Raw genomic sequence first — 18,549 nt, forward strand, 5'->3', positions numbered from 1 at the left:
GCAACGTCAAGTCATTAGTCTAGAAGAAATTAAGATGGAAAGAAAAAATAGATTTTCTGAGGCATTAAAGAGACACAAGGCTTATTCAGAGCCTTTTTGGAAGAGGCAAAGATCAAGCAGTTCTAAAGTTTTATCCAAGTACATCATGGGAAAATACTTAAGGAGCCTCAAAGAGAGACGCATAATATATGACCTGTAGTCTAATCTCCCTCAATTACTCCTACGCGCCTCCATTTTCCCTGTTCACTTATAGACAGTAATGATGTAGGCTTTTCCGTGAAGTATTGGTTAAAGAGGAGAATAATACCTACAGCTGAGACCTAAGACTTGGACTGATCTCTAATTTTACCAGTAGGAGTTAAGTAACCATCAATTTGCCAATTCCAGCCCTGAGAAAAGAGCTTGCAAAGTTATCAAAGCCTTTTTGTCATCAAAAGACACTTTACTCCCTAAGACTTTGTTTCAAGTCGCATTCATCACGGTGGGCAGAATTGCAACAACGTTACACATGCGACTGTTTTCAAGTATGAAAGCAAAAAAAACAAACAGATGGAAACATACAAAGAAGTGTTTGCACAATTATGATGCCAAAATACACAGAAATTGCTAAATTACATCAAAGATACTTCAAAAGAAATAACATGATATGTAAAGACATTTGTACAAGTTTAAACTGTTACCTCCTGGACATCCTCTGGATTTTTTCTTGAAACAATCTGAAAAGGAAAACAAAACCATTAAGTGCTCAGCTATACTATTCCAAATGGAAACATGCAACGATTCATGGCTGAAAATTAAAAGCTGAGAAAAGGCAAGCCCTTGTATATTTCTCCTTGCACTTGCATTAGTTTCAGAGAAGTCTAATATCCGAACACAACATGGTAAGGAGTTCCTGCAGCAGAGATCGTTGCTGGGATGAGAAAACAAGATGGACATTCCAGGCAAAAAGGCACAAGAGGCATCTCACAGAACAAAGCTGCACAGAACACCCTCCCTCCCTCCCCTCCATCTTTCCCATCTTCTCCTATTATTTCATATTAGGGTCACATTACTCCCACTAAGCAGAGCTAATTAAGGCTATACTTAGCTTAATACAAGTCATACGCAACCTTGCTGTGAATGTAAGGCTTTGTATTCATTAAGACAGTATTTTCACTTCACTTACAGCCGCCGATGTGCATACACAACTAATTCCATCCTTCCGTATTTGTTTCTGCTTAAATGCTCTTTCTCTAATTAATTATAAATGACTTTGTCCAGAGGAAAATCACAATGAAAATGAGGCTTGGCTGCACACTATAAAGAAGCCTGTGTTTTGTCAGGATTTCTTTCCATAAATAAACACTGACTGCAAAAGCATTAGTAATCCAAGTTCTGTATTGGTCTTATAAAACAGCAGTAAGAGCACATCCATATAATCAAACACATTGAAACCAGGTATATTTATTTCAGAACTGCAATTACCCTGTGTCAGCCAGTATATCCTTCACTGTATCTCAGCCAAAACTGTTTAGCACAAAAATTAGCTCACTGTTAGTTAAACAGGGCAATCTCAATCCGAACTCAGACTATCCACACAGTGACACATCCCAAAGCAATCAGCACTGTGAACTGGTAACATATAGGGGCAAGCTAAAGGAGTCGACGTGATTCGTGTTCCACAGCCTAAAACACCATCCCACTGGCCTTGAGCATCACTTAGCTGTCAGTCCCATGGAACAGCCTGCACTGACAAAACTTACCTCAGCTTTTCCTCAATCCAAGGAAATCTCTGACTAATGTCACATTTGGCAACTGTACCAAACTTTAACCTTGTGGCTGTGCTACCTCATTCACTACCAGCCAGTTCCTGTGTACCATTTGTGAACTATTCCGACCCTTCCTTTCCAGCAGCTGGAGTACTTGATGTAGGGAACCTGTAAAGCTGAGGAGAGAAGGTACCATAGGCATGGCTGTGCATCAAAAGGAGACCAAAGGGTGCGCACCAGCTGTTTGATTTTGCAGCTCACCTTTAGTTAACGCCTTACAACAGTTCTGGCAGCTAGAGAAGTTACCAGATGGGCAGAAGGAGACCCAGAGAGATGAGTAATTACCAGCCAGTTTAGTAAGAATCTGGAATAAAACCCAGAGGCCCTGTTCCACACTTGTTATAATGTTACATTCCCTTCTACATCCACCAGCCCTGCCAACTTTAAGTCAGTATGTAATAATTAATGTGTCGTCCTACTTTGTTCTTCATATCCATTCCTGAAGGTCAGCCCCAAAAGAGGTCTTCCCCTTCAGCCAAACCTACAACCAATCCAGATACTTGCAAATGTGTTACTAACCCCCGAATTTTCAGTGCACTTTTTTAGTCCTCCCACAAGGAGCAATGCAGTCAGCTCCTTCTGCAAACCTCTAATGCAAGCAACTTCCCTCTGTTTTAAAAATATCATCAGGATACCCAGCAATGTGCTGAGCAATGCACAACTACTGCATTATAATCTGAAAGAGATCCTAAATGGATCTCATACCTTACCTCTGAGCTCAGTATTTCAGAATATCCTACTCCTATTCCTGCAGATAGCCAAAGGAACTCAGATGAATTTTAATTAGTAACTGTAATCTTCTGATTTTCTGAACTTTTACGAGTAGCCTCCATTTTCAGATATCATCATAGTAATTCTCTTGGTATCATGACTTCCTGATAATTCTTTCTGCGCTCGCTGTTAACTTACCAAATCTACTTTGTAAATACATGGCCTTAGTGTAGTTTCAGAGAGGATTCACTCATGCACCACTGAAAGGAATCAGACATCTCCACTAGCACACGGAGTGCCCCAAGTCTGTCAGGAAGGGATTCAACACAAGGAGAAGACCCACCCCCCTTTTTTCCTGGCAGTCCCCCAAGGCTGCTGAGCATCAGCTCAGCCAATACAGCTGCAGTGCTGTGATATCAACCATGGAGCCAGAGCACTGCAGGAACAGGAGGGAGAAGTAGGAGGGGAGAAAAAGGGATGGCAACAGATATGTTCACTGAGTTATTTTTAAATCATTTTGTCCAATGTCTGTCACTTAAATCCTCACTTCAAGTACCATGTAACAGATTACCAAATAGAGACCGACCGAGATGAGACAAAAGCTATTTGGATTTCTACATGTGTCAATACAACACATGTTTTGCTGCATAAATTAGATAATTTCACACTTGGAGGACTTTGAACATCCAAACATATCAAAGAATGAAATATCTCTGGTTAGCTCAGCTTAATTTGGAGAGAACACAGGCTGACCAACTCCTCGTTCTGCAGGAAAACCGCTGCAGCCGGCGTGCTCCCCAGTTCTGAACTGCATCGCATGGAAAACCACACCACCAGCATGGCTCCAGATTCTAGGACACAAAGACATGCTGTCATTTCTCACTAGTCAGCCACAGCTTGCTCCTGAACAAATCTGCAGATACCAAAATATCACTTAATTCAACCATCTCCCATTCTGCACCTGTGTCTGGCATTACTCTGCCCCAGGCACAGCACTCATTGTTTTCCTTAGCTGAACACCACCAGCCAGCCCCATCCGCTGAGACCCTCTGAGCTCTACACTGAGCCAGTTCATCACCCAGCATAGCACAAACCCATTTTGTCTCACAGCTGGACAGTGTGCACAGAAGGACACCATAAGAGTCAAGAGGGACCTTCCTAGGCCCACACAGCCTTTGGTAAATTGGTGGGAGGGGTCCAGGTGCAACATCACCTCGGTGCCCTGAGGGGATCCCACCAGAGTCCATGTGCTTGCAAACATTCAGCTGATACAGCTGTTGCTTACAATTTCAGTGACCACAAATGGAAAGTCACTGCTTCTCTTGATTTGGTTTGCTAATGCTGAAGACCAAGCAGCCCAAGTTCCATTATTAATACTAAAAACTGAGGGAAAAAAAGGTATTAAATGCCTCCACCTTTTCCTCATCACTTCTTATTAAGCGACCGCCTTCATCAAGAATCAGTACAATATTTTCTCTTGCTATCGACATATTGAGAAAGCCCTTTTCGTTTGACATCACATTCACCAGTGCACATTCTGTACTCTCCTGTGAAGCCCCACCTTGCCTCCAGAGGCTTCATATTTTCTTTCTCTGCCCCAGCTCCAAGAGGAGCTCCCTGTTCAGCCAGGTCAGCCTTCTGCACCACTTACTTGACTTACAGCACAGCGGGACTGCTCGCTGCTGGGCTTTACAAGGTGGTGCTTGTAGAGTGACCAGCTTGTATGGAACCCCAATAAACCTTACATAATTGATTCCCAGGGAACACTTTTAGCTCAGGAAGGCTAAGGTTTTGCATTTGCAAGGTTGTCAGTGGGTGTCAACCGTTCCATATGGAGGAATTCCAGTTCCATTCCTTTGCCCCATACACACTCGCATGTTGGACACCATTTTGTCAGAGTGCCCCTCTGCTGCCATCTGTCACACAGCAACAACATGTAACGGAATCTCAGTGGAAGGGTTCAGCCTGTACTGCCATACCACCAACATCTGCCTCTGACATTGTGGGCCAACACATCAGAATAGGAGACATTACTTTTGGAGCAGCCCTAGTTTGGAGTGTGTGTGTGGAGGAGGGTGGGGGGAGGATGGGGAGGCGAATAAGAGTAAATATAAACAGACCTTTAATTCTGCAAAGTGGTTTCATGCAATGTGATCGTGCTCAAAAAAACCTGAGTGCTACAGCATAAAGACAGGTACAGAATGCCAAGGCTGGGGGAAGAGATACACGCAGGCACATTGCCCTCCCAGGCAGAACACCTACAGCCACAGCACCCACACATCTGAACGCAACCTGTCCTTTCTGGTGGTCTCAATACATCCACCAACCCGTGAGACTCAACTCCCGCTCCCCTCGCAGCTTTCTACACGCATTTACATACTCTCTGGGGCTTCAATGGGAAGATGGAGGCAAAAAGCATCCAGCACCGTCACAGGGCCGAGGCCTGAGCCCGAGCAGCCCTGCAGACAGGGCTCCCTGTCACCGTTCCGGCCTAGCAGCCCCTGGCTCGGCCGGGGAGGGCGAAGGGAAGGGCTGCGGCCGCCGGCGGGCAGCGGGCAGCGGGCCGAGGCCCGGGCGGTGGCGGCGGAGCCCCGGGCGGCGCTGACTCACCCGCGCCGTGACCTTGTAGACGGTGTGCCCGCGGGGGTGCCGCCGCGGCTCCGTCACCGTGTAGAAGCGGGCCAGCTCCCCGCCGCGATCCCGAGGGCTCAGCATCCTGCCCGCCGCCGCAACGGGCCCCGACAGCGGCGGAAGCGGCGCCCCGGAACGCCCCGCCCCGCCCGGGCGGTGCAGGGCATGGCCGCGCCCTACAGACAGGAGGAAGGGAGGGTCGGGGTGTTCCCCTGCCGGGACTGATGTGACTGAAGGTGGACTATGTGAGCGTAGTTTTCCTTGTGAAAGCACAGAGAGCTCGGCCAGATCCGGTCAGAGCTCAGTGCCTCCGAGTGGAGCGAGCGTTGTAGCATCCACACACAGCTGCTGCTTTAAGCACTGTGTGCCCAGTAAGAGTCCATTCTATGTGGGGTTGTACACCTCATAGGGTAGAAATTGGCCAAAAGTGAGTTTCGTAGCACCCTGTCTCTCAGTTTTATCTGGATTACTTTGCTATTCCAAGCTATCGCTGGCCCCTCGCTACAAGGAACACACTGAGGTCCTGGAGCATGTCCAGAGAAAGCAAGGAAGTTGTAAAAGATATGCAGCGAGACACCACAGACTTTATGGCAGCAGCTGAGCAGAATTTTGGGGATTGTTCAGTCCAGAGGATGCTCAGGAGAGACCACATTGCTCTCTAAAACTGCCTGAAAAGAGGTGGTGAGGTGAGATCAGCCTCTTCTCCTGGGTAACAGTGATAGGATGAGAGGGAATGGCCTCAAGTTACAGTGGGTTCAGGTTGGGTATTAGAACGCATTTCCTCTCAGGGAAGAGAAGCAGAGATGCAGCAGTAGGAGTTCAGTAGATAGAGAAGGGTGTGTTGCAATGCTACAACTCCATGGCTGGATTAAGCTTTAGATATTTTGTACAGTCAGAGTGTATATGTATATTAGAACTAGGAAACCTCAGGAGGACCAAAATAAAAATAATCAGAGACGTGGAATAATTTTTTGGTTTTTTTTTCATTTAGAACAACAAAACTTCTAAAAAGAGTCCAGTGGAGGGCCACAGTGATGATTAAGGGCCTGGAGCATCTCCCTTATAAGGAAAGGCTGAGAGACCTGGGACTGTTCAGTCTGAAGGAGACTGAGAGGGGACCTTATCAACATTCATAAATACACAAAGGGCAGAAGTCAAGTAGACAGGGCCAGACTGTTTTTAGTGGTAGCCAGCAACAGGACAAGGGGTAACAGGCACAGACTGGAAGACATTTTGTTCCATACAAACAGGAGGGAAAAATTCTTTACTTTGAGTGTGACTGAGCACTGGAACAGGCTGCCCAGTGAGGTTGTTTTCTCTGGAAATACTCAGAACTCACCTGGATGCCTTCCTGTGTGATCTGCTGTAGGAAACCTGCTTTATCAGCAGGATTGGACTAGATGATCTCCAGACGTCCTTTCCAGCTCCTATGATTCTGTGAAAAAGTTCACAAGTTCAAGTACTTGGGGAGTGAGACACTGAGATTTACTGAAAAGAAACCACATCAGGCTCAGGAAATCTACTGCACTCAAAGCAATTGGGGGCAGGGAGAGCATTCAGCTGCAGTTTGCCTGGTCCCTGCACATCTTTAAGCATCGGTTGCCAACCCCCTTTAGAAGGCAGGAAACTGAGTTCTGGACCATTTTGCTGAAGTACTGTGGCATAATCAATCAAAGCATCCCTCAGAGCCAGTAGCCTCACATCACTGGGGAGCTTCAAAAGCTCAAATGACTCATGAAATACTTGGCTGCTAGTTACAAGCCAGTATTTGGGGGTACCTATTTCAAAGGCTCTATCTTAACATAGGTAGCATAGCCTAGATATACAAAATAATAATTAGAAGAGATTACACGTAATTAAGCGTCAGTGGGTTATTAAAATTCACCTGGGGCAAGGTAAGAAATAGCAACAAAATACAGAAGTGAAAAGATGTTCAGCGTATGATTAATCTCTGACTTGCATTTTGTTGTCGTTTACAGTTTCTATGTTCACCAACATGCCTTTCTTTTCTTAAAGACCTTAAAAAAAAAACCAAAAAAAACTGTCTTCACAGCTATCATACATCAAAACAAAATAAGCACATAATATGGGAACACAAAGAAATAACCGCAGTTGATGCTACGGGTGACAGTTTTCTGTCTCCAAAATACTCCTAACACGTTTAACCTACAGCATTTCATTTCTCTGAGAGCCGAAGCACAACGGGGCAGCCCGACCACAACCATGATGGCGCCTGCTACCTCACCTCGCCCTGACCCAACATGGCGGCCCGGCCTCGACGCCCGCCCCCGGAACCAAGATGGCGGCGGGCCGGCAGGGCCGGCTTTGGACTACAAGTCCCACGGGGGAGCGGGCGTGGCTTAGCCACCTCCCTCACGGGGTAAGCGGCGGGCAGGGAGTGTGGAGGCGGCGGGTGGAGCTGGCGCTGCCCTGGAATGACCCCCTTCTGGGGGTACCAGGGCTTGGCGGAGCGGCTAGCAGGGCCCCGAGGGGCCGGGCCCGGCCCTGGGCCCGCCGGGAGGTAAAGAGCAAGCGGGCGGGGATCGGGGTTTCAGGGAGGCTTGAGGGCGCTGCGAGGCCTCCGCCGGGCCTGGGTGTCGTGTCGGGCCCCGCTGCCCTTGTGTAAGGCCGGGTCGTGCCGGTCGGTAGCTTTAAGCACCGCCGCGGTGCACAGCGGAACTCGGCGTGGGCGTGAGGTTTCTTTGCTGGCTGTCGAGCCTGAAAGGGAGCATCGATATCGTCTGTTTCCTTCTCGTCTTGGCACGGTGCAGGTCAGTGCCTCCTTCAGCAAATTCCCGACTTCCTACAAGTCAATGCTTTTCTGACTCCTTAAAACAGCATCTTAAAGAAGAGGTGCACAAAGTGACCTTCTGTAAAAGCTGTTCTGCTGAGCACTCACAAGATGTGGCATTGAATTCGACGAGGAGGAGCTGTAGGTAGTTATTAAGAGGGAGAGTCTGAACATTAAATGCCATTTGTATCCTTTTCCTTCTTCAGCAGAACAGGATCAGTTCCTCAGGTCTCGCTTCACAGGTCATCATTTACGTTAAGGTTTACATTTCTACACATGACAACTACATTTGTAATTCTAAATAAGAGGTTGTAATGTGTAAGTGGTATCTAAAAATGTGGTTCTTCTCTCATGTAGCTGAACTAGAACTAATGGAAAAATGAATATTCTGTATGCGTTAACTTGTAGATAGGGAACAGCTTTTATAAATTGTAGTCTGGGTGACTTGCATCTGCAGCCTCTTACAGGCACACTTTGTTGCATGTAAGTAATAAAACGTACGCTTTCTTTGGTAGACACCCCATGCTGCCCCGTCACGTACAGAGGCTGGGCCGAGACTGGATCACCCATGTCAACGGTTCCCAGGTGTTTGCCTTCAGCAGCCCAGCTCCCACCTGTATGAGATGGGCCGGACACTGCCCCTGGGCCTCGTTCCCTCTGCCTGTTCCAGTTGATTCCTCAGCAAACTGGAGGCTCCCACCGTTTTTTGGACCTTGGAGGCAAATTCAGAACTCTAATTGGCAGCTTGATAACTTTGCACCAAATTCTTGCTTTCACCTCCCTAACCCCAGTATGAAAGCTGAGGGAGAAGAACCACTGACAAAGAAGAGGAGGCTCAGCTCCCAGCTTGATTCTCCAGCCCTGGAAGGACAGAACTTCTCTGAGCAGAAAGAAGCATTATGTGTTTCTGACTCACAGGATGAAAGAAGTGAGAGTAACAAGAAAAGTAAGAGACATTTTCTTGCTTCTTTTCCTTGTTTGTTCCTGTTATTAAGAATATAGAACTTGTAACAATTTGTAACAAGTTAGATGCAACATTGCCCACCTCTTTTGTTACTGTTTTTCTTGGCGCCTCTCCCAGAAAACATGTGTTTTAAAAATGTTATGTGTCTTATTGCTTTCTTATCCACTCCTTTCTTATCCACTCCTCCTATTAGCAAACACATCTTGATATACCTTTATCTGAGAGAGTGGTCATCTTTTGTTCACACGTTGTGACAGCACATAAAGGTACTCACAAAGGTGCAGCGTGGCTTCTCTCCCACCGTGAAAACAGTATTTGAAGCCTTGCGGAATTCATTGCAGATACATTGCATTTAGGATGCAGGGGCAGGCAGTGATATAAGCCTGTGTCTTAGACTGGATTTGACTTCGTGAGCCAGCAGCCTTCCTGCAAGGAAGGAGCAAGGTGGGGTGGTATGGTATGACAGCAGCAATCTCCTTAGAACGTGCCAGCTTCCTGTTTTCAAAGTAACTAGAAATCCAGGGCATTGTTTTCTGCTATGCTGTTTACTGATGCTTATATAAAGATCTTCTTCAGTGGAGACTCTAAATCGCTGCTAATCAGGTGAGCTTTTAGAACTGGTTAAGCGATTTCCAAGGCAAATAGTAGTTAGCAGACTGATTTCTAAGAGCGGTAAGAAGTCATACGGTTTGTTATGTAACTTGTTTTCTGCTGCGTGTGTTTTTAACAGGAAACATCAAAAGACACTGGGAATATTTCTGTCAGCACAGCAGGACAATGAAAATCTTGGAAAGTGCAGAGACTGACCAAAGCAATAGAGAATGTGAAGCCAAATTTGATTTCACCGTCATGTCCTACAACATCCTCTCACAGAATTTGTTAGAAGATAACTCCCACCTGTACAAACACTGCAGACAACGTTTGTTAATCTGGACATACAGATTTCCCAACATTCTACAAGAAATCAAACAGCTGGACGCAGATGTGAGTTGAAAACAAGCACGTGGCTATTGATAAGAACAGATGGAATGGGGTAGCAAATCCTTGCTCGTTTTTAGTTTAGTGGATGGGCTGTCTTGTGAATCCAGCTGAGTGGTTAGTTATATCATGCCTAATAGTATAGTTCTGAACTATGATTTATTATGCATTCCTTATGGTCCAAACTTAGAGGAATGGCAAACAGTATATCATACTCACGGTTGCCTTTTGTCCCTGACTTCCTAGAATGGTCTTTTTGAAGTGACTCTGTTGTTGTGCTGACACACAGCAAAATTATTATTCAGTCTTCTCTTCATGTGAATCTCATTTTGTCTTTAATGCATGCTTGAATAGCGTGTAGTAAAGAAGGCTCTCAATTTAAGAATAGCTGATGCAAGTATAGCTGAAGGTCCACTCAGTCCAGCGTCATGTGTTCACCACATCTGATGATAGACATAGAGTGGGAACACAGAGCACCTTTCTTTGATAATCTGCACTTCTGAACCTCTAGAGCTGAAGCCTGTGTATTCAACTGTGCCAGAAATGGACATGCAAGACTGAATTGCCGAATGCCTGTTTTTTACTGGCAAATATTTCATTTTAAGGAGCATTTTTTTTAATGGGAGGATGAACCCATTTGTAGGATTATGGGGGCAAAGAAGGATTCTAAAATCTTTTTGGTTTTGTCTGCACACATGGAGTCTGCCAACAGAGAGACAAAGTGATATTTTTATTGTAAACCTTTTGCCTTAGGTACTTTGTTTACAAGAAGTCCAAGAAGACCACTATAGGAAAGAGATCAAGTCAAGTTTGGAATCCTTGGGTATGATGAAACTCTTACGGCCACTACACTTTTTTTTTTTAATCACTGTTATGCTTCACAAGTAACATGCAGGAAGAAAAATCCTTTATTAGGCAGGCCTGCTTTCACGTGACTTGTGGTTTATATTTTGGGTTGTTTTCCTCTAATCTTAGCTTACAGATTACTTCTATATTGTTAGTTATGTTAAGAAATTTTGCATTTAAAGAGCACCAGATAAATACCATACTAAAAACTTACATTTTTACATTTTTAGCTGGAATTTATTTGGGGCAGTTGATATTGAACTATTTCCTGACTTGAGATGGCAGCTCAATGTCATGTTAAAGCATTTATTTTCGGAAAACAAGAGATAATGGGGATGATCCCCATCAGCTTGAAGGATAAACAAGAACTCAGTTTTCTGTAAGTTTCTTTTTATTGTGACCCAATTGTTTTGGTATTTCTGTCAAAGCCATTCAGGTCTTTGTTTCTCATAGGGAGTTAGTGATGGATATTGGTTAGGAGCTCTGTTCTTAGCTTCGTATTTAGTGACACCAAGTAACTCTCACAAAGGTCATCTTTGCTCCAAAACAAGATAAGCATCAGACAATTTAACCTCAAAAGATGCAGGGTTCAATGACGAACATTAAAGAAAGGAATAAAAAGAGTGCACTGAACTTCCCTTAGGCTTCAGTACTTCAGACTGAGTCTTTACTGCTGTGGGAGGGGAAAAAAGTAGTGTGGAGTGTAACTTTCTTTTTTAAATGAGTCTGTGTCTTTACAATAGCATTTCATGGTTTTCATTACCTTTTTTGCAGGGTATCACTGTGAGTATAAAATGAGGACGGGGAGAAAACCTGATGGCTGTGCTATTTGCTTCAAAACTTCTAAATTTAGCCTGATCTCATCCAATCCCGTGGAATTTTTTCGCCGTGATATTCCACTCTTGGACAGGGACAATGTTGGACTAGTGTTGCTTCTGCAGCCTAAATTTCCATGTAAAACTAATGCTGCCATCTGTATAGCGAATACGCATCTGCTGTATAACCCAAGGAGAGGGGATATCAAACTGACCCAGCTTGCAATGCTCCTGGCAGAGATTGCGAGTGTTGCCCCTCAGAAGAATGGTACCTTCTGCCCAATTATCATCTGTGGTGACTTCAATTCTGTTCCTGGTTCTCCACTGTACAGATTTATAAAGGAAGGGAAGTTAAATTATGAAGGACTTGCTATAGGGAAGGTAAGCTCTTCATTTCTTACCTGGAAAAAGTTGATTCTGATTAAAGAGAACTGGCAGAAATTTGCTGTGGAGTTAAGCCTGGGTTTGTTAGCTGTGCCTTACCATGATGTTGTATCTGCTTCTATCACTACAATGAAAAATCTGCCAACAAATTAATTGTTCTTAAAAGGCAGTTATCCACGGGATGCTTGTATTGCTGTCTCTAAGTGCTCTGGTCTTTAAGCAGGAGAAAATAACCACTTAATCAATTACATACTGCGTTCTCTCTGAGAAGATGACATTTGTTTTAGATGAGTTTTGAATTACAGCGGTTAGAATAATTGTAAAAATCAAATACAGGATTGGGTGCTGAGGTTGAACTGTTTCAGCTTAGATGGGTTTCTTTGTAAATTCTTGTGCGCTGTAGCTCTTGGGTATGTCAAAATCTATTTAATAGGAAGTACTGAAAATAGGAAAACAGCCCCAGTGGTGTTTGTTGCCAGTGGGTGGTTGTTTTTTTAGCCCATTATTGGCCTTATTTGATCCCAAAAGAATAAGCATAAAAAAGATAAGATCCTACTAGGGAGATGTCTACACTCAGCCCTATTACAATGTAAACAGGGTTCTCAGTAATCTTTCAGCTTCATGTCATAACAGCTATAATGGAAAATTAGTTAGCTGCAAAAAAGAAACATCGATAGGAGTAAACAAAGGGAATGTACATTCAGATGAGACTCCACTGGAATACTGTGTTCAGCTCTGGGCCCCCAGCACAAGAAGGACATGGACCTGTTGGAGTGATCCAGAGGAGGCCATGAGGATGCTCAGAGGGCTGGAGTACCTCTCCTATGAAGACAGGCTGAGGGAGTTGGGCTTGGTCAGCCTGGAGAACGGAAGGCTGCAGGAAGACCTCATTGTGGCCCTTCAGTGTTTGTGAACAGGGGTTCAACACAAAAGATGGGGAGAAACCCTTTATCAGGAAGTGTAGTAAAAGATCAAGAGGTAATGACTTTAAAATTAAGGAAGGCAGGTTTAGATAAAAGCTTTTCACAGAGAGGGTGGCAAGGCACTGGCACAGCTGCCTAGAGAAGCTGTGATGCCTCATCCCTGCAGGTTCTCCAGGGTAGGTTAGATGGGGCTCCAGGCAGCCTGAACTGTGGACAGCCATGTCCGTGGCTGAGGCTGGGTGATCTTTAAGGTCCCTTCCAGCGCAAGCTGTTCTGTGATAAAGAGCATGTACTGTTTTTTACAAAGACTTGACAAGCCATTTTAAAAAGATTTATTCTAGGGGGCTGTTTTTTGCTTAAAGTTCTAATGCACAGAAAATGTGCAGTCACATCAGGGTTGTTTTTTCTTAATCAGATTTCTTCTGAAAAAGCTTGTTGTCTTTCTTAGGTCTCTGGACAAGAACAGTTTCCAAGGGGACAAAGAATCTTATCTATTCCAATTTGGCCCAAAAAATTAGGTATTTCACAGAACTGTGTGTATGAAATAAGACAGCAGCAAAAAGAAGAAGATGCAGGTCAGTTTGGGGATTGATGGATTTTTGTGGTCCTTTGAAAGCATCCTTCAGGAAGCACTGAAAAACAGATTATCTTGTTTAGTAGAAGGGAAAATATAGCCTTGAGCTTATTGTTGGGCTTGTTTGAGTGTGAAGTTATTTGTTCACATGTATATGTGCAAATGTGAATGTTGTACAAGATAAGTACTTTCAGATTGAAATCTTTGAAGAGTCACAGAATTTACCATTCGGGAGCTGAAAGATAATCACGTCAGGATTACTGTGTTTGCATCAGGACAACTCCTTGTGCTGTGACAGGGAGAAGAGAGAGGAATGTAGCATGTGTGTAGCATCAGCCTACATTCTGCTCCAGCGTTTGTGTATGACAGTGAGAGTATCTATGGGACAAATGGGGAAAGCAAGTGATTCCTTGTTGAACATTACCCCGCATCTTTTCATCCACCAAAACAATTTGAAATGAATGTGATGTAGGGAATGTAGATATTCTGTTGTAGCTTTTCAACATTAGTCTCACCTACATTCTATTTGTTAAATGTGAACTGAATGTATTTTTTTATTTGGTAGGAGAAAAAATGGAGGAAGCTACATTGGATAACACCAAAGAGATTGTAATAGCATCTGAAAAGTATGTGCTGTTGGGGAAAAGATGCATTCCTTTGGCTGCATCTTATACTCTTATTTATTTGGGGGGAGGGGAGGGCATTGTATTGGTTTTGGTTTTAGACCACACTTGTATTTGATTTCAGATACGGATATAAGATGCACGCTCATCTCGGTCTGCCCATCTGGCAAAATAATCAGTAGACTGCTGTGAAGAAACACATGGTTATTTTTTTTTGAAAGGAAGAATATATTTGTGTTTACCAAACTGGGAAAAACATGTAAAATAAAGCAAAGGAAGCTCCTTTAATGGTATATGTGTGATGTCAGGCGCTAAGTTAGCCGTGTCTTATCAGAATTGAGATCTTGGTATCACCGCTAATAGATTAAAACCTCTGGTAATAAAAAAGGCAAGGAATTACTGTTTGGAGGAAGGGAGTTGATGACAGTACAGAAAATGGAATGCTACAGTGTAAATAAATCTGTAGCATGCCACATGTTGAAAACTGCTTGCAGGTTTTTTGCTTCATCTTATAAGGGCAATGAATTAACAAGGATGATCAAAGTCATTGGAATAGCTTTGATCTGGAGAGTGACTAAATGAACTTGGGTCTCTTGACTTGGGGAAAAAAAAGAAAGCTGGGAGGGGATTAACTGGAAAATCACTAAGGGCTACAAGAACATGAGCAAATATTGAAGGGTTCGGTAGAGAATATACTGACTGTGACAGATTTCCAGACAGTAGATATAAAACAGACAAACGCTCTTTGCTCTCGGCACAAGTAAAAGCAACTGCTAAACAATGTTGTACAAGAACTTGAGCGATGGTAAGGAAAACTCATAGAAGATAAAGCTGTTGTGCATGACATAATCAGTGGAGATGCGATGATTGCTGGCTAGGCAGTAAGTCACAGGATTGCTGGAAAGAGGAACTTATTCCCCATCCATTTCCAGAGCAGAAATTACTACTTTCCTGTATTGTACCTACTGCCATTCAAGCTGATTAAATTGTAAAAACAACAGTAAAACACTTTATTTTAACCAGAACATATTGCAGATTAGGTTTAAAATGCAGCCATGCAGGGTGAGGCAGGTACAGCTGTGGAAAGGGTAATTTGTTGAGCTGATGGGAGCAAATGGCTGGGAGGGAGAGATGAGCTCTTCTGCTGAAATGTGCAGTTGTGCCTTTTTCTTTGAGAACTGAATAAACAGATGAGATGGGATGAGCTGCAGAGGAACAGACTGGCTGATGATGAGGAAAGGCAAAACAGGAGCCTGAGTAGAGGCAAGTTTAGGCATAGCCTAAGTTGAAAACACTTGAGTTTTAGTTTAGGAAAAAATATATATATTTACAGAAGAACCCAGGTAGAGATGAGTTATAGCCAGTCCCTTTCTGATAACCTATTCTTATCTAAACATTTCTGGCACAAAAAGTGATGAGAATGATTGCTTAAGGGAAACTCCAGTTTGCATATCCAGTTGACTATTCTGTTTGAATGGGAAACCATTTGATTGTTTTTTTTTTTCCTAGGAAATGCAAGAAAATAAAATGTTTTTCTTTGATTCCCATCTAGATTGTCATCAAAATTGCAGCACCATTTTAAGTTGTCTTCAGTCTATTCTCACTACTTTCCTGAAACTGGGTTGCCAGAAGTAACAACTTGTCACTCCCGAAGCGCAGTCACTGTGGATTATATTTTCTATTCTGCAGCAAATGATGATTCTGTTGCCCAACCAGGTAAAGAAACCAACTTTGAATTATTTTTCAGAGATGCTAAAAGGGAACTTCTGGATCCGGTTGTAAGGGAAACATGATAATTTGATCCATATCAAGTACCTCAGAGGTATGGCTGCCTTGTCAACCTACCACAGCTGGAATGTCACACAGGGCAAACTCTTTCACCTAGAGAAATATTCCTGTAATTGCCATCTCAGCATGGAAACCAAGAGCTAAGACTACATAAAATCAGTGATGTAAGTAGCACCTCGGAAATACTGTTGACAGTAACTCATGGAGGATGTTAGTGGCAAGACCTACAACAAAGTAGTTCTTCCAATCATTCAGTCAATAAAACAGCAATTCACGACGTGTGCTAAAGCTGATAAATGAACTGCTTCCTAGAAAATTACTTTTCAGATAGACTTGGTGTAATTAATGTCAAGTGAATGGCCTTTCCTCTGAGAGCAGGCACTGGCAGATGCCCAGTTGTTACTGATTGCAATTCCAGCTAAAACTCACCAGATGGTGCAAGAAAGACACGGTGCCTCTGCGGGTGCCTTTCTTGGTGGGGAACTGCACTGCCTCGATCAAATTTACGTGCTTAGGGTGGTACCCTGAGCAGCAGACTTCTCACGTTACAGTTAGCTGTGTGTTTTATGCCACTGTCAGACATGAGCGCACAGTGCAGTGCCATCAGATAAATGGCTCTGCAGAACTCGCAAAGAAACCTGGATTCCAGCTCTGCTCCCAGTGCAGACTGCCACAGATTTTTGTGAATTTATATTGTTCTTGGTAACTGAAATGAAAATTGCACCTTCATCTCCTCATACTTTGGGTCTAGATCCTTAATATTGAGTGAATGTACTCATATCTCACTTGTCATAACGCACACAATAAATGAAAAGCTTCTCTTAGAAAAGTTTCCAAATTCCTCCTGAGTTCTGTGCAATCTGAGTGCTGTGTGATTTAAAAATTAATGGCATGCTTAGCCAAGAGCTTAGTTTGGAGCTCTGGAAATGTTTCTGTGAAAAGGGAGTTAGTGCTTACCTGGGTCCTGCAGGATTGGATTTGGTCACTTCCAAAGTGCGTGCCTGGAGCTGGCATGAATCGCTGCATACAGACCATGCCTTCTGTAGCAATGAACTGCTGCTTTGTAGAAGTGCGGGTGCTGCCAAATAATACATTTGGCTCGGGAGCTGAGCAGACGTGCTCTAAAGACACTGAGGCATTTTTGCAGCAAGAAGGATTTCCTTCAAGGCTGCAGCAAGCAACTGGGTTGTCAGAGGCCTGTAAGTTAGCAGCTTGCAAAGGGGGTGAAGCTCCTGAACTCTGCAAGGAGTGTTTAGCAGTTGCTGGGTGATCCCTTACACAGTTGTGCTTGTAAGCCAGCCCTTAAAAGGTTCAGCTGGGATTGTTTTGGTACCTGTTAAATTTGTTTTAAGGCTGTGATGGAAAGTTAGCAGGAAACGCCAAGAAAGATCCATTTCTTATGATGAGCAATTGGGGATTAAGAAGCCGAAAGGCTTTCATCCTCAGTAGAATTGTCTGCCTGCTGGAGAACTGCAAGCTTGAGGGTACAGAAATGTTCTGTGTACCAGTAAATCTTATATGATTCTTAATTTTGCCAATGTCAGCTCTGTACAGCCATGCTGCTGCGCTAAGGAATAAGGCTGGATTGGATGAGGCTTTTTCAGGAAAGTTACAATGGACAAATAAATCTTTTTCCCTTATTACCTCAGCTCCCCCTGCTGTGAAGTGGAGGGGCTGTGTCCTTCTCAGTACTGCATCTCTGGGTGGAAGCAAGTCCTTCTGTGTGGGAACAGTAATAAACAGAAAGAATTCCAAACCATCTTGTTTGGTTATTGTTTCATGCAAAACCACAGACTGTCATGTTCTCTTCTTTCTGAAAATGTATGAATGCCATCTATTACTTTTTTTTCCTACTTTTTAGTTCAGTAGGAATTGAGTATTACTGAATGTTTTTTGACCTTTTGTTTTCACTTAGGAACGGAGGATTCTCTTCACGGGGGTCTGAAGCTCCTCGGCAGGCTGGCCCTTCTAACAGAGAAAGATCTCTGGACTGTTAACGGTCTTCCCAATGAAAATAACTCCTCTGACCACCTGCCATTGCTCGCAGAGTTCAGGCTGGTTGAACGGTAACACCCAAAGGACTTTCCATGTAGCTACAGTTACTCCCACCTTCTCTCTTAATGTGATTTTTATTTTTTCAAGTTAGTTCAAGCACTGCTGGTTCGGTTTCAATGTTTTGCTTGCATGCTGATTTGGTAGCATTGGGTAAAGTAGACTTTTTAAAGAGACCTTTTTTTAAGAGTTTTAATTACTTTATGAAGTCTTTGAAGTGGGAAAAAAAAAAAGAAGAGTTTACATGAGCTTCCTCTTTGGTAATGGAAAACATCAGTGCCAGTCTTAAAATGGCATTATTTTTCAAAGAAATGCTGTAAATGGTCTTTATTGTAAATCTGAGTAAAATTGATTATTCTCTGAGAATTGTGCATTTCTTCAAGGAGAGTTTGTGTGCGCATCAAATTTCGTAATGAGATGGAAATAATATTTTATTATGGAGTTCCCTTTAAGCCACTTTCATCTGAACGCTTCTGCAAAGGAATTTAACAGGAGAAGATGGGTAAGGGAGGACTCGAGCAGCCCTTGTCTGGCACTCAGAGAAGTATTTGCTTAAAGCCTCAGCTCTTTCACAGGGCAGGTTTCACATCAGTTCCAATCTCTTCTACAGCAGGAAGTACTTATTTAGGTTACTCCACACACGCTCTAGGGCTGGTCTGAA

At 43.6% G+C, this 18,549-nt stretch overlaps 2 protein-coding genes across 4 annotated transcripts in view; one reads left to right on the top strand and one right to left on the bottom strand.

Moving 5' to 3' along the window:
- RPS6KC1 (ribosomal protein S6 kinase C1) overlaps positions 1 to 5,301 on the bottom strand; it is a 79,610-nt gene extending 74,309 nt beyond the window's left edge. The window contains exons 1-2 of one of the 3 annotated variants that reach the window (XM_015857288.2): positions 5,130 to 5,301; positions 681 to 716 (exon numbers count right to left, since the gene is read on the bottom strand). In XM_015857288.2, the coding sequence (XP_015712774.1) occupies positions 681 to 716; positions 5,130 to 5,234 (141 nt within the window). In that variant the 5' untranslated portion in view covers positions 5,235 to 5,301. The remainder of the gene's footprint in view (positions 1 to 680; positions 717 to 5,129) is intronic. The other 2 variants (XM_015857287.2, XM_015857289.1) reach the window with 2 other exon arrangements.
- Positions 5,302 to 7,434: 2,133 nt separating this feature from the next.
- Positions 7,435 to 18,254, top strand: ANGEL2 (angel homolog 2). The gene is given in 10 exon segments (XM_015857291.2): positions 7,435 to 7,590; positions 7,592 to 7,671; positions 8,457 to 8,887; positions 9,636 to 9,889; positions 10,637 to 10,706; positions 11,504 to 11,925; positions 13,300 to 13,426; positions 13,991 to 14,051; positions 15,601 to 15,764; positions 17,752 to 18,254. Coding segments are annotated over 10 exon segments (1,905 nt in total). The 5' UTR covers positions 7,435 to 7,449; the 3' UTR covers positions 17,907 to 18,254.
- Positions 18,255 to 18,549: the final 295 nt, after the last annotated feature.

The sequence above is a fragment of the Coturnix japonica genome, chromosome 3, assembly GCF_001577835.2.
Source record: "Coturnix japonica isolate 7356 chromosome 3, Coturnix japonica 2.1, whole genome shotgun sequence".
Taxonomy (NCBI): Eukaryota; Metazoa; Chordata; class Aves; order Galliformes; family Phasianidae; genus Coturnix; species Coturnix japonica.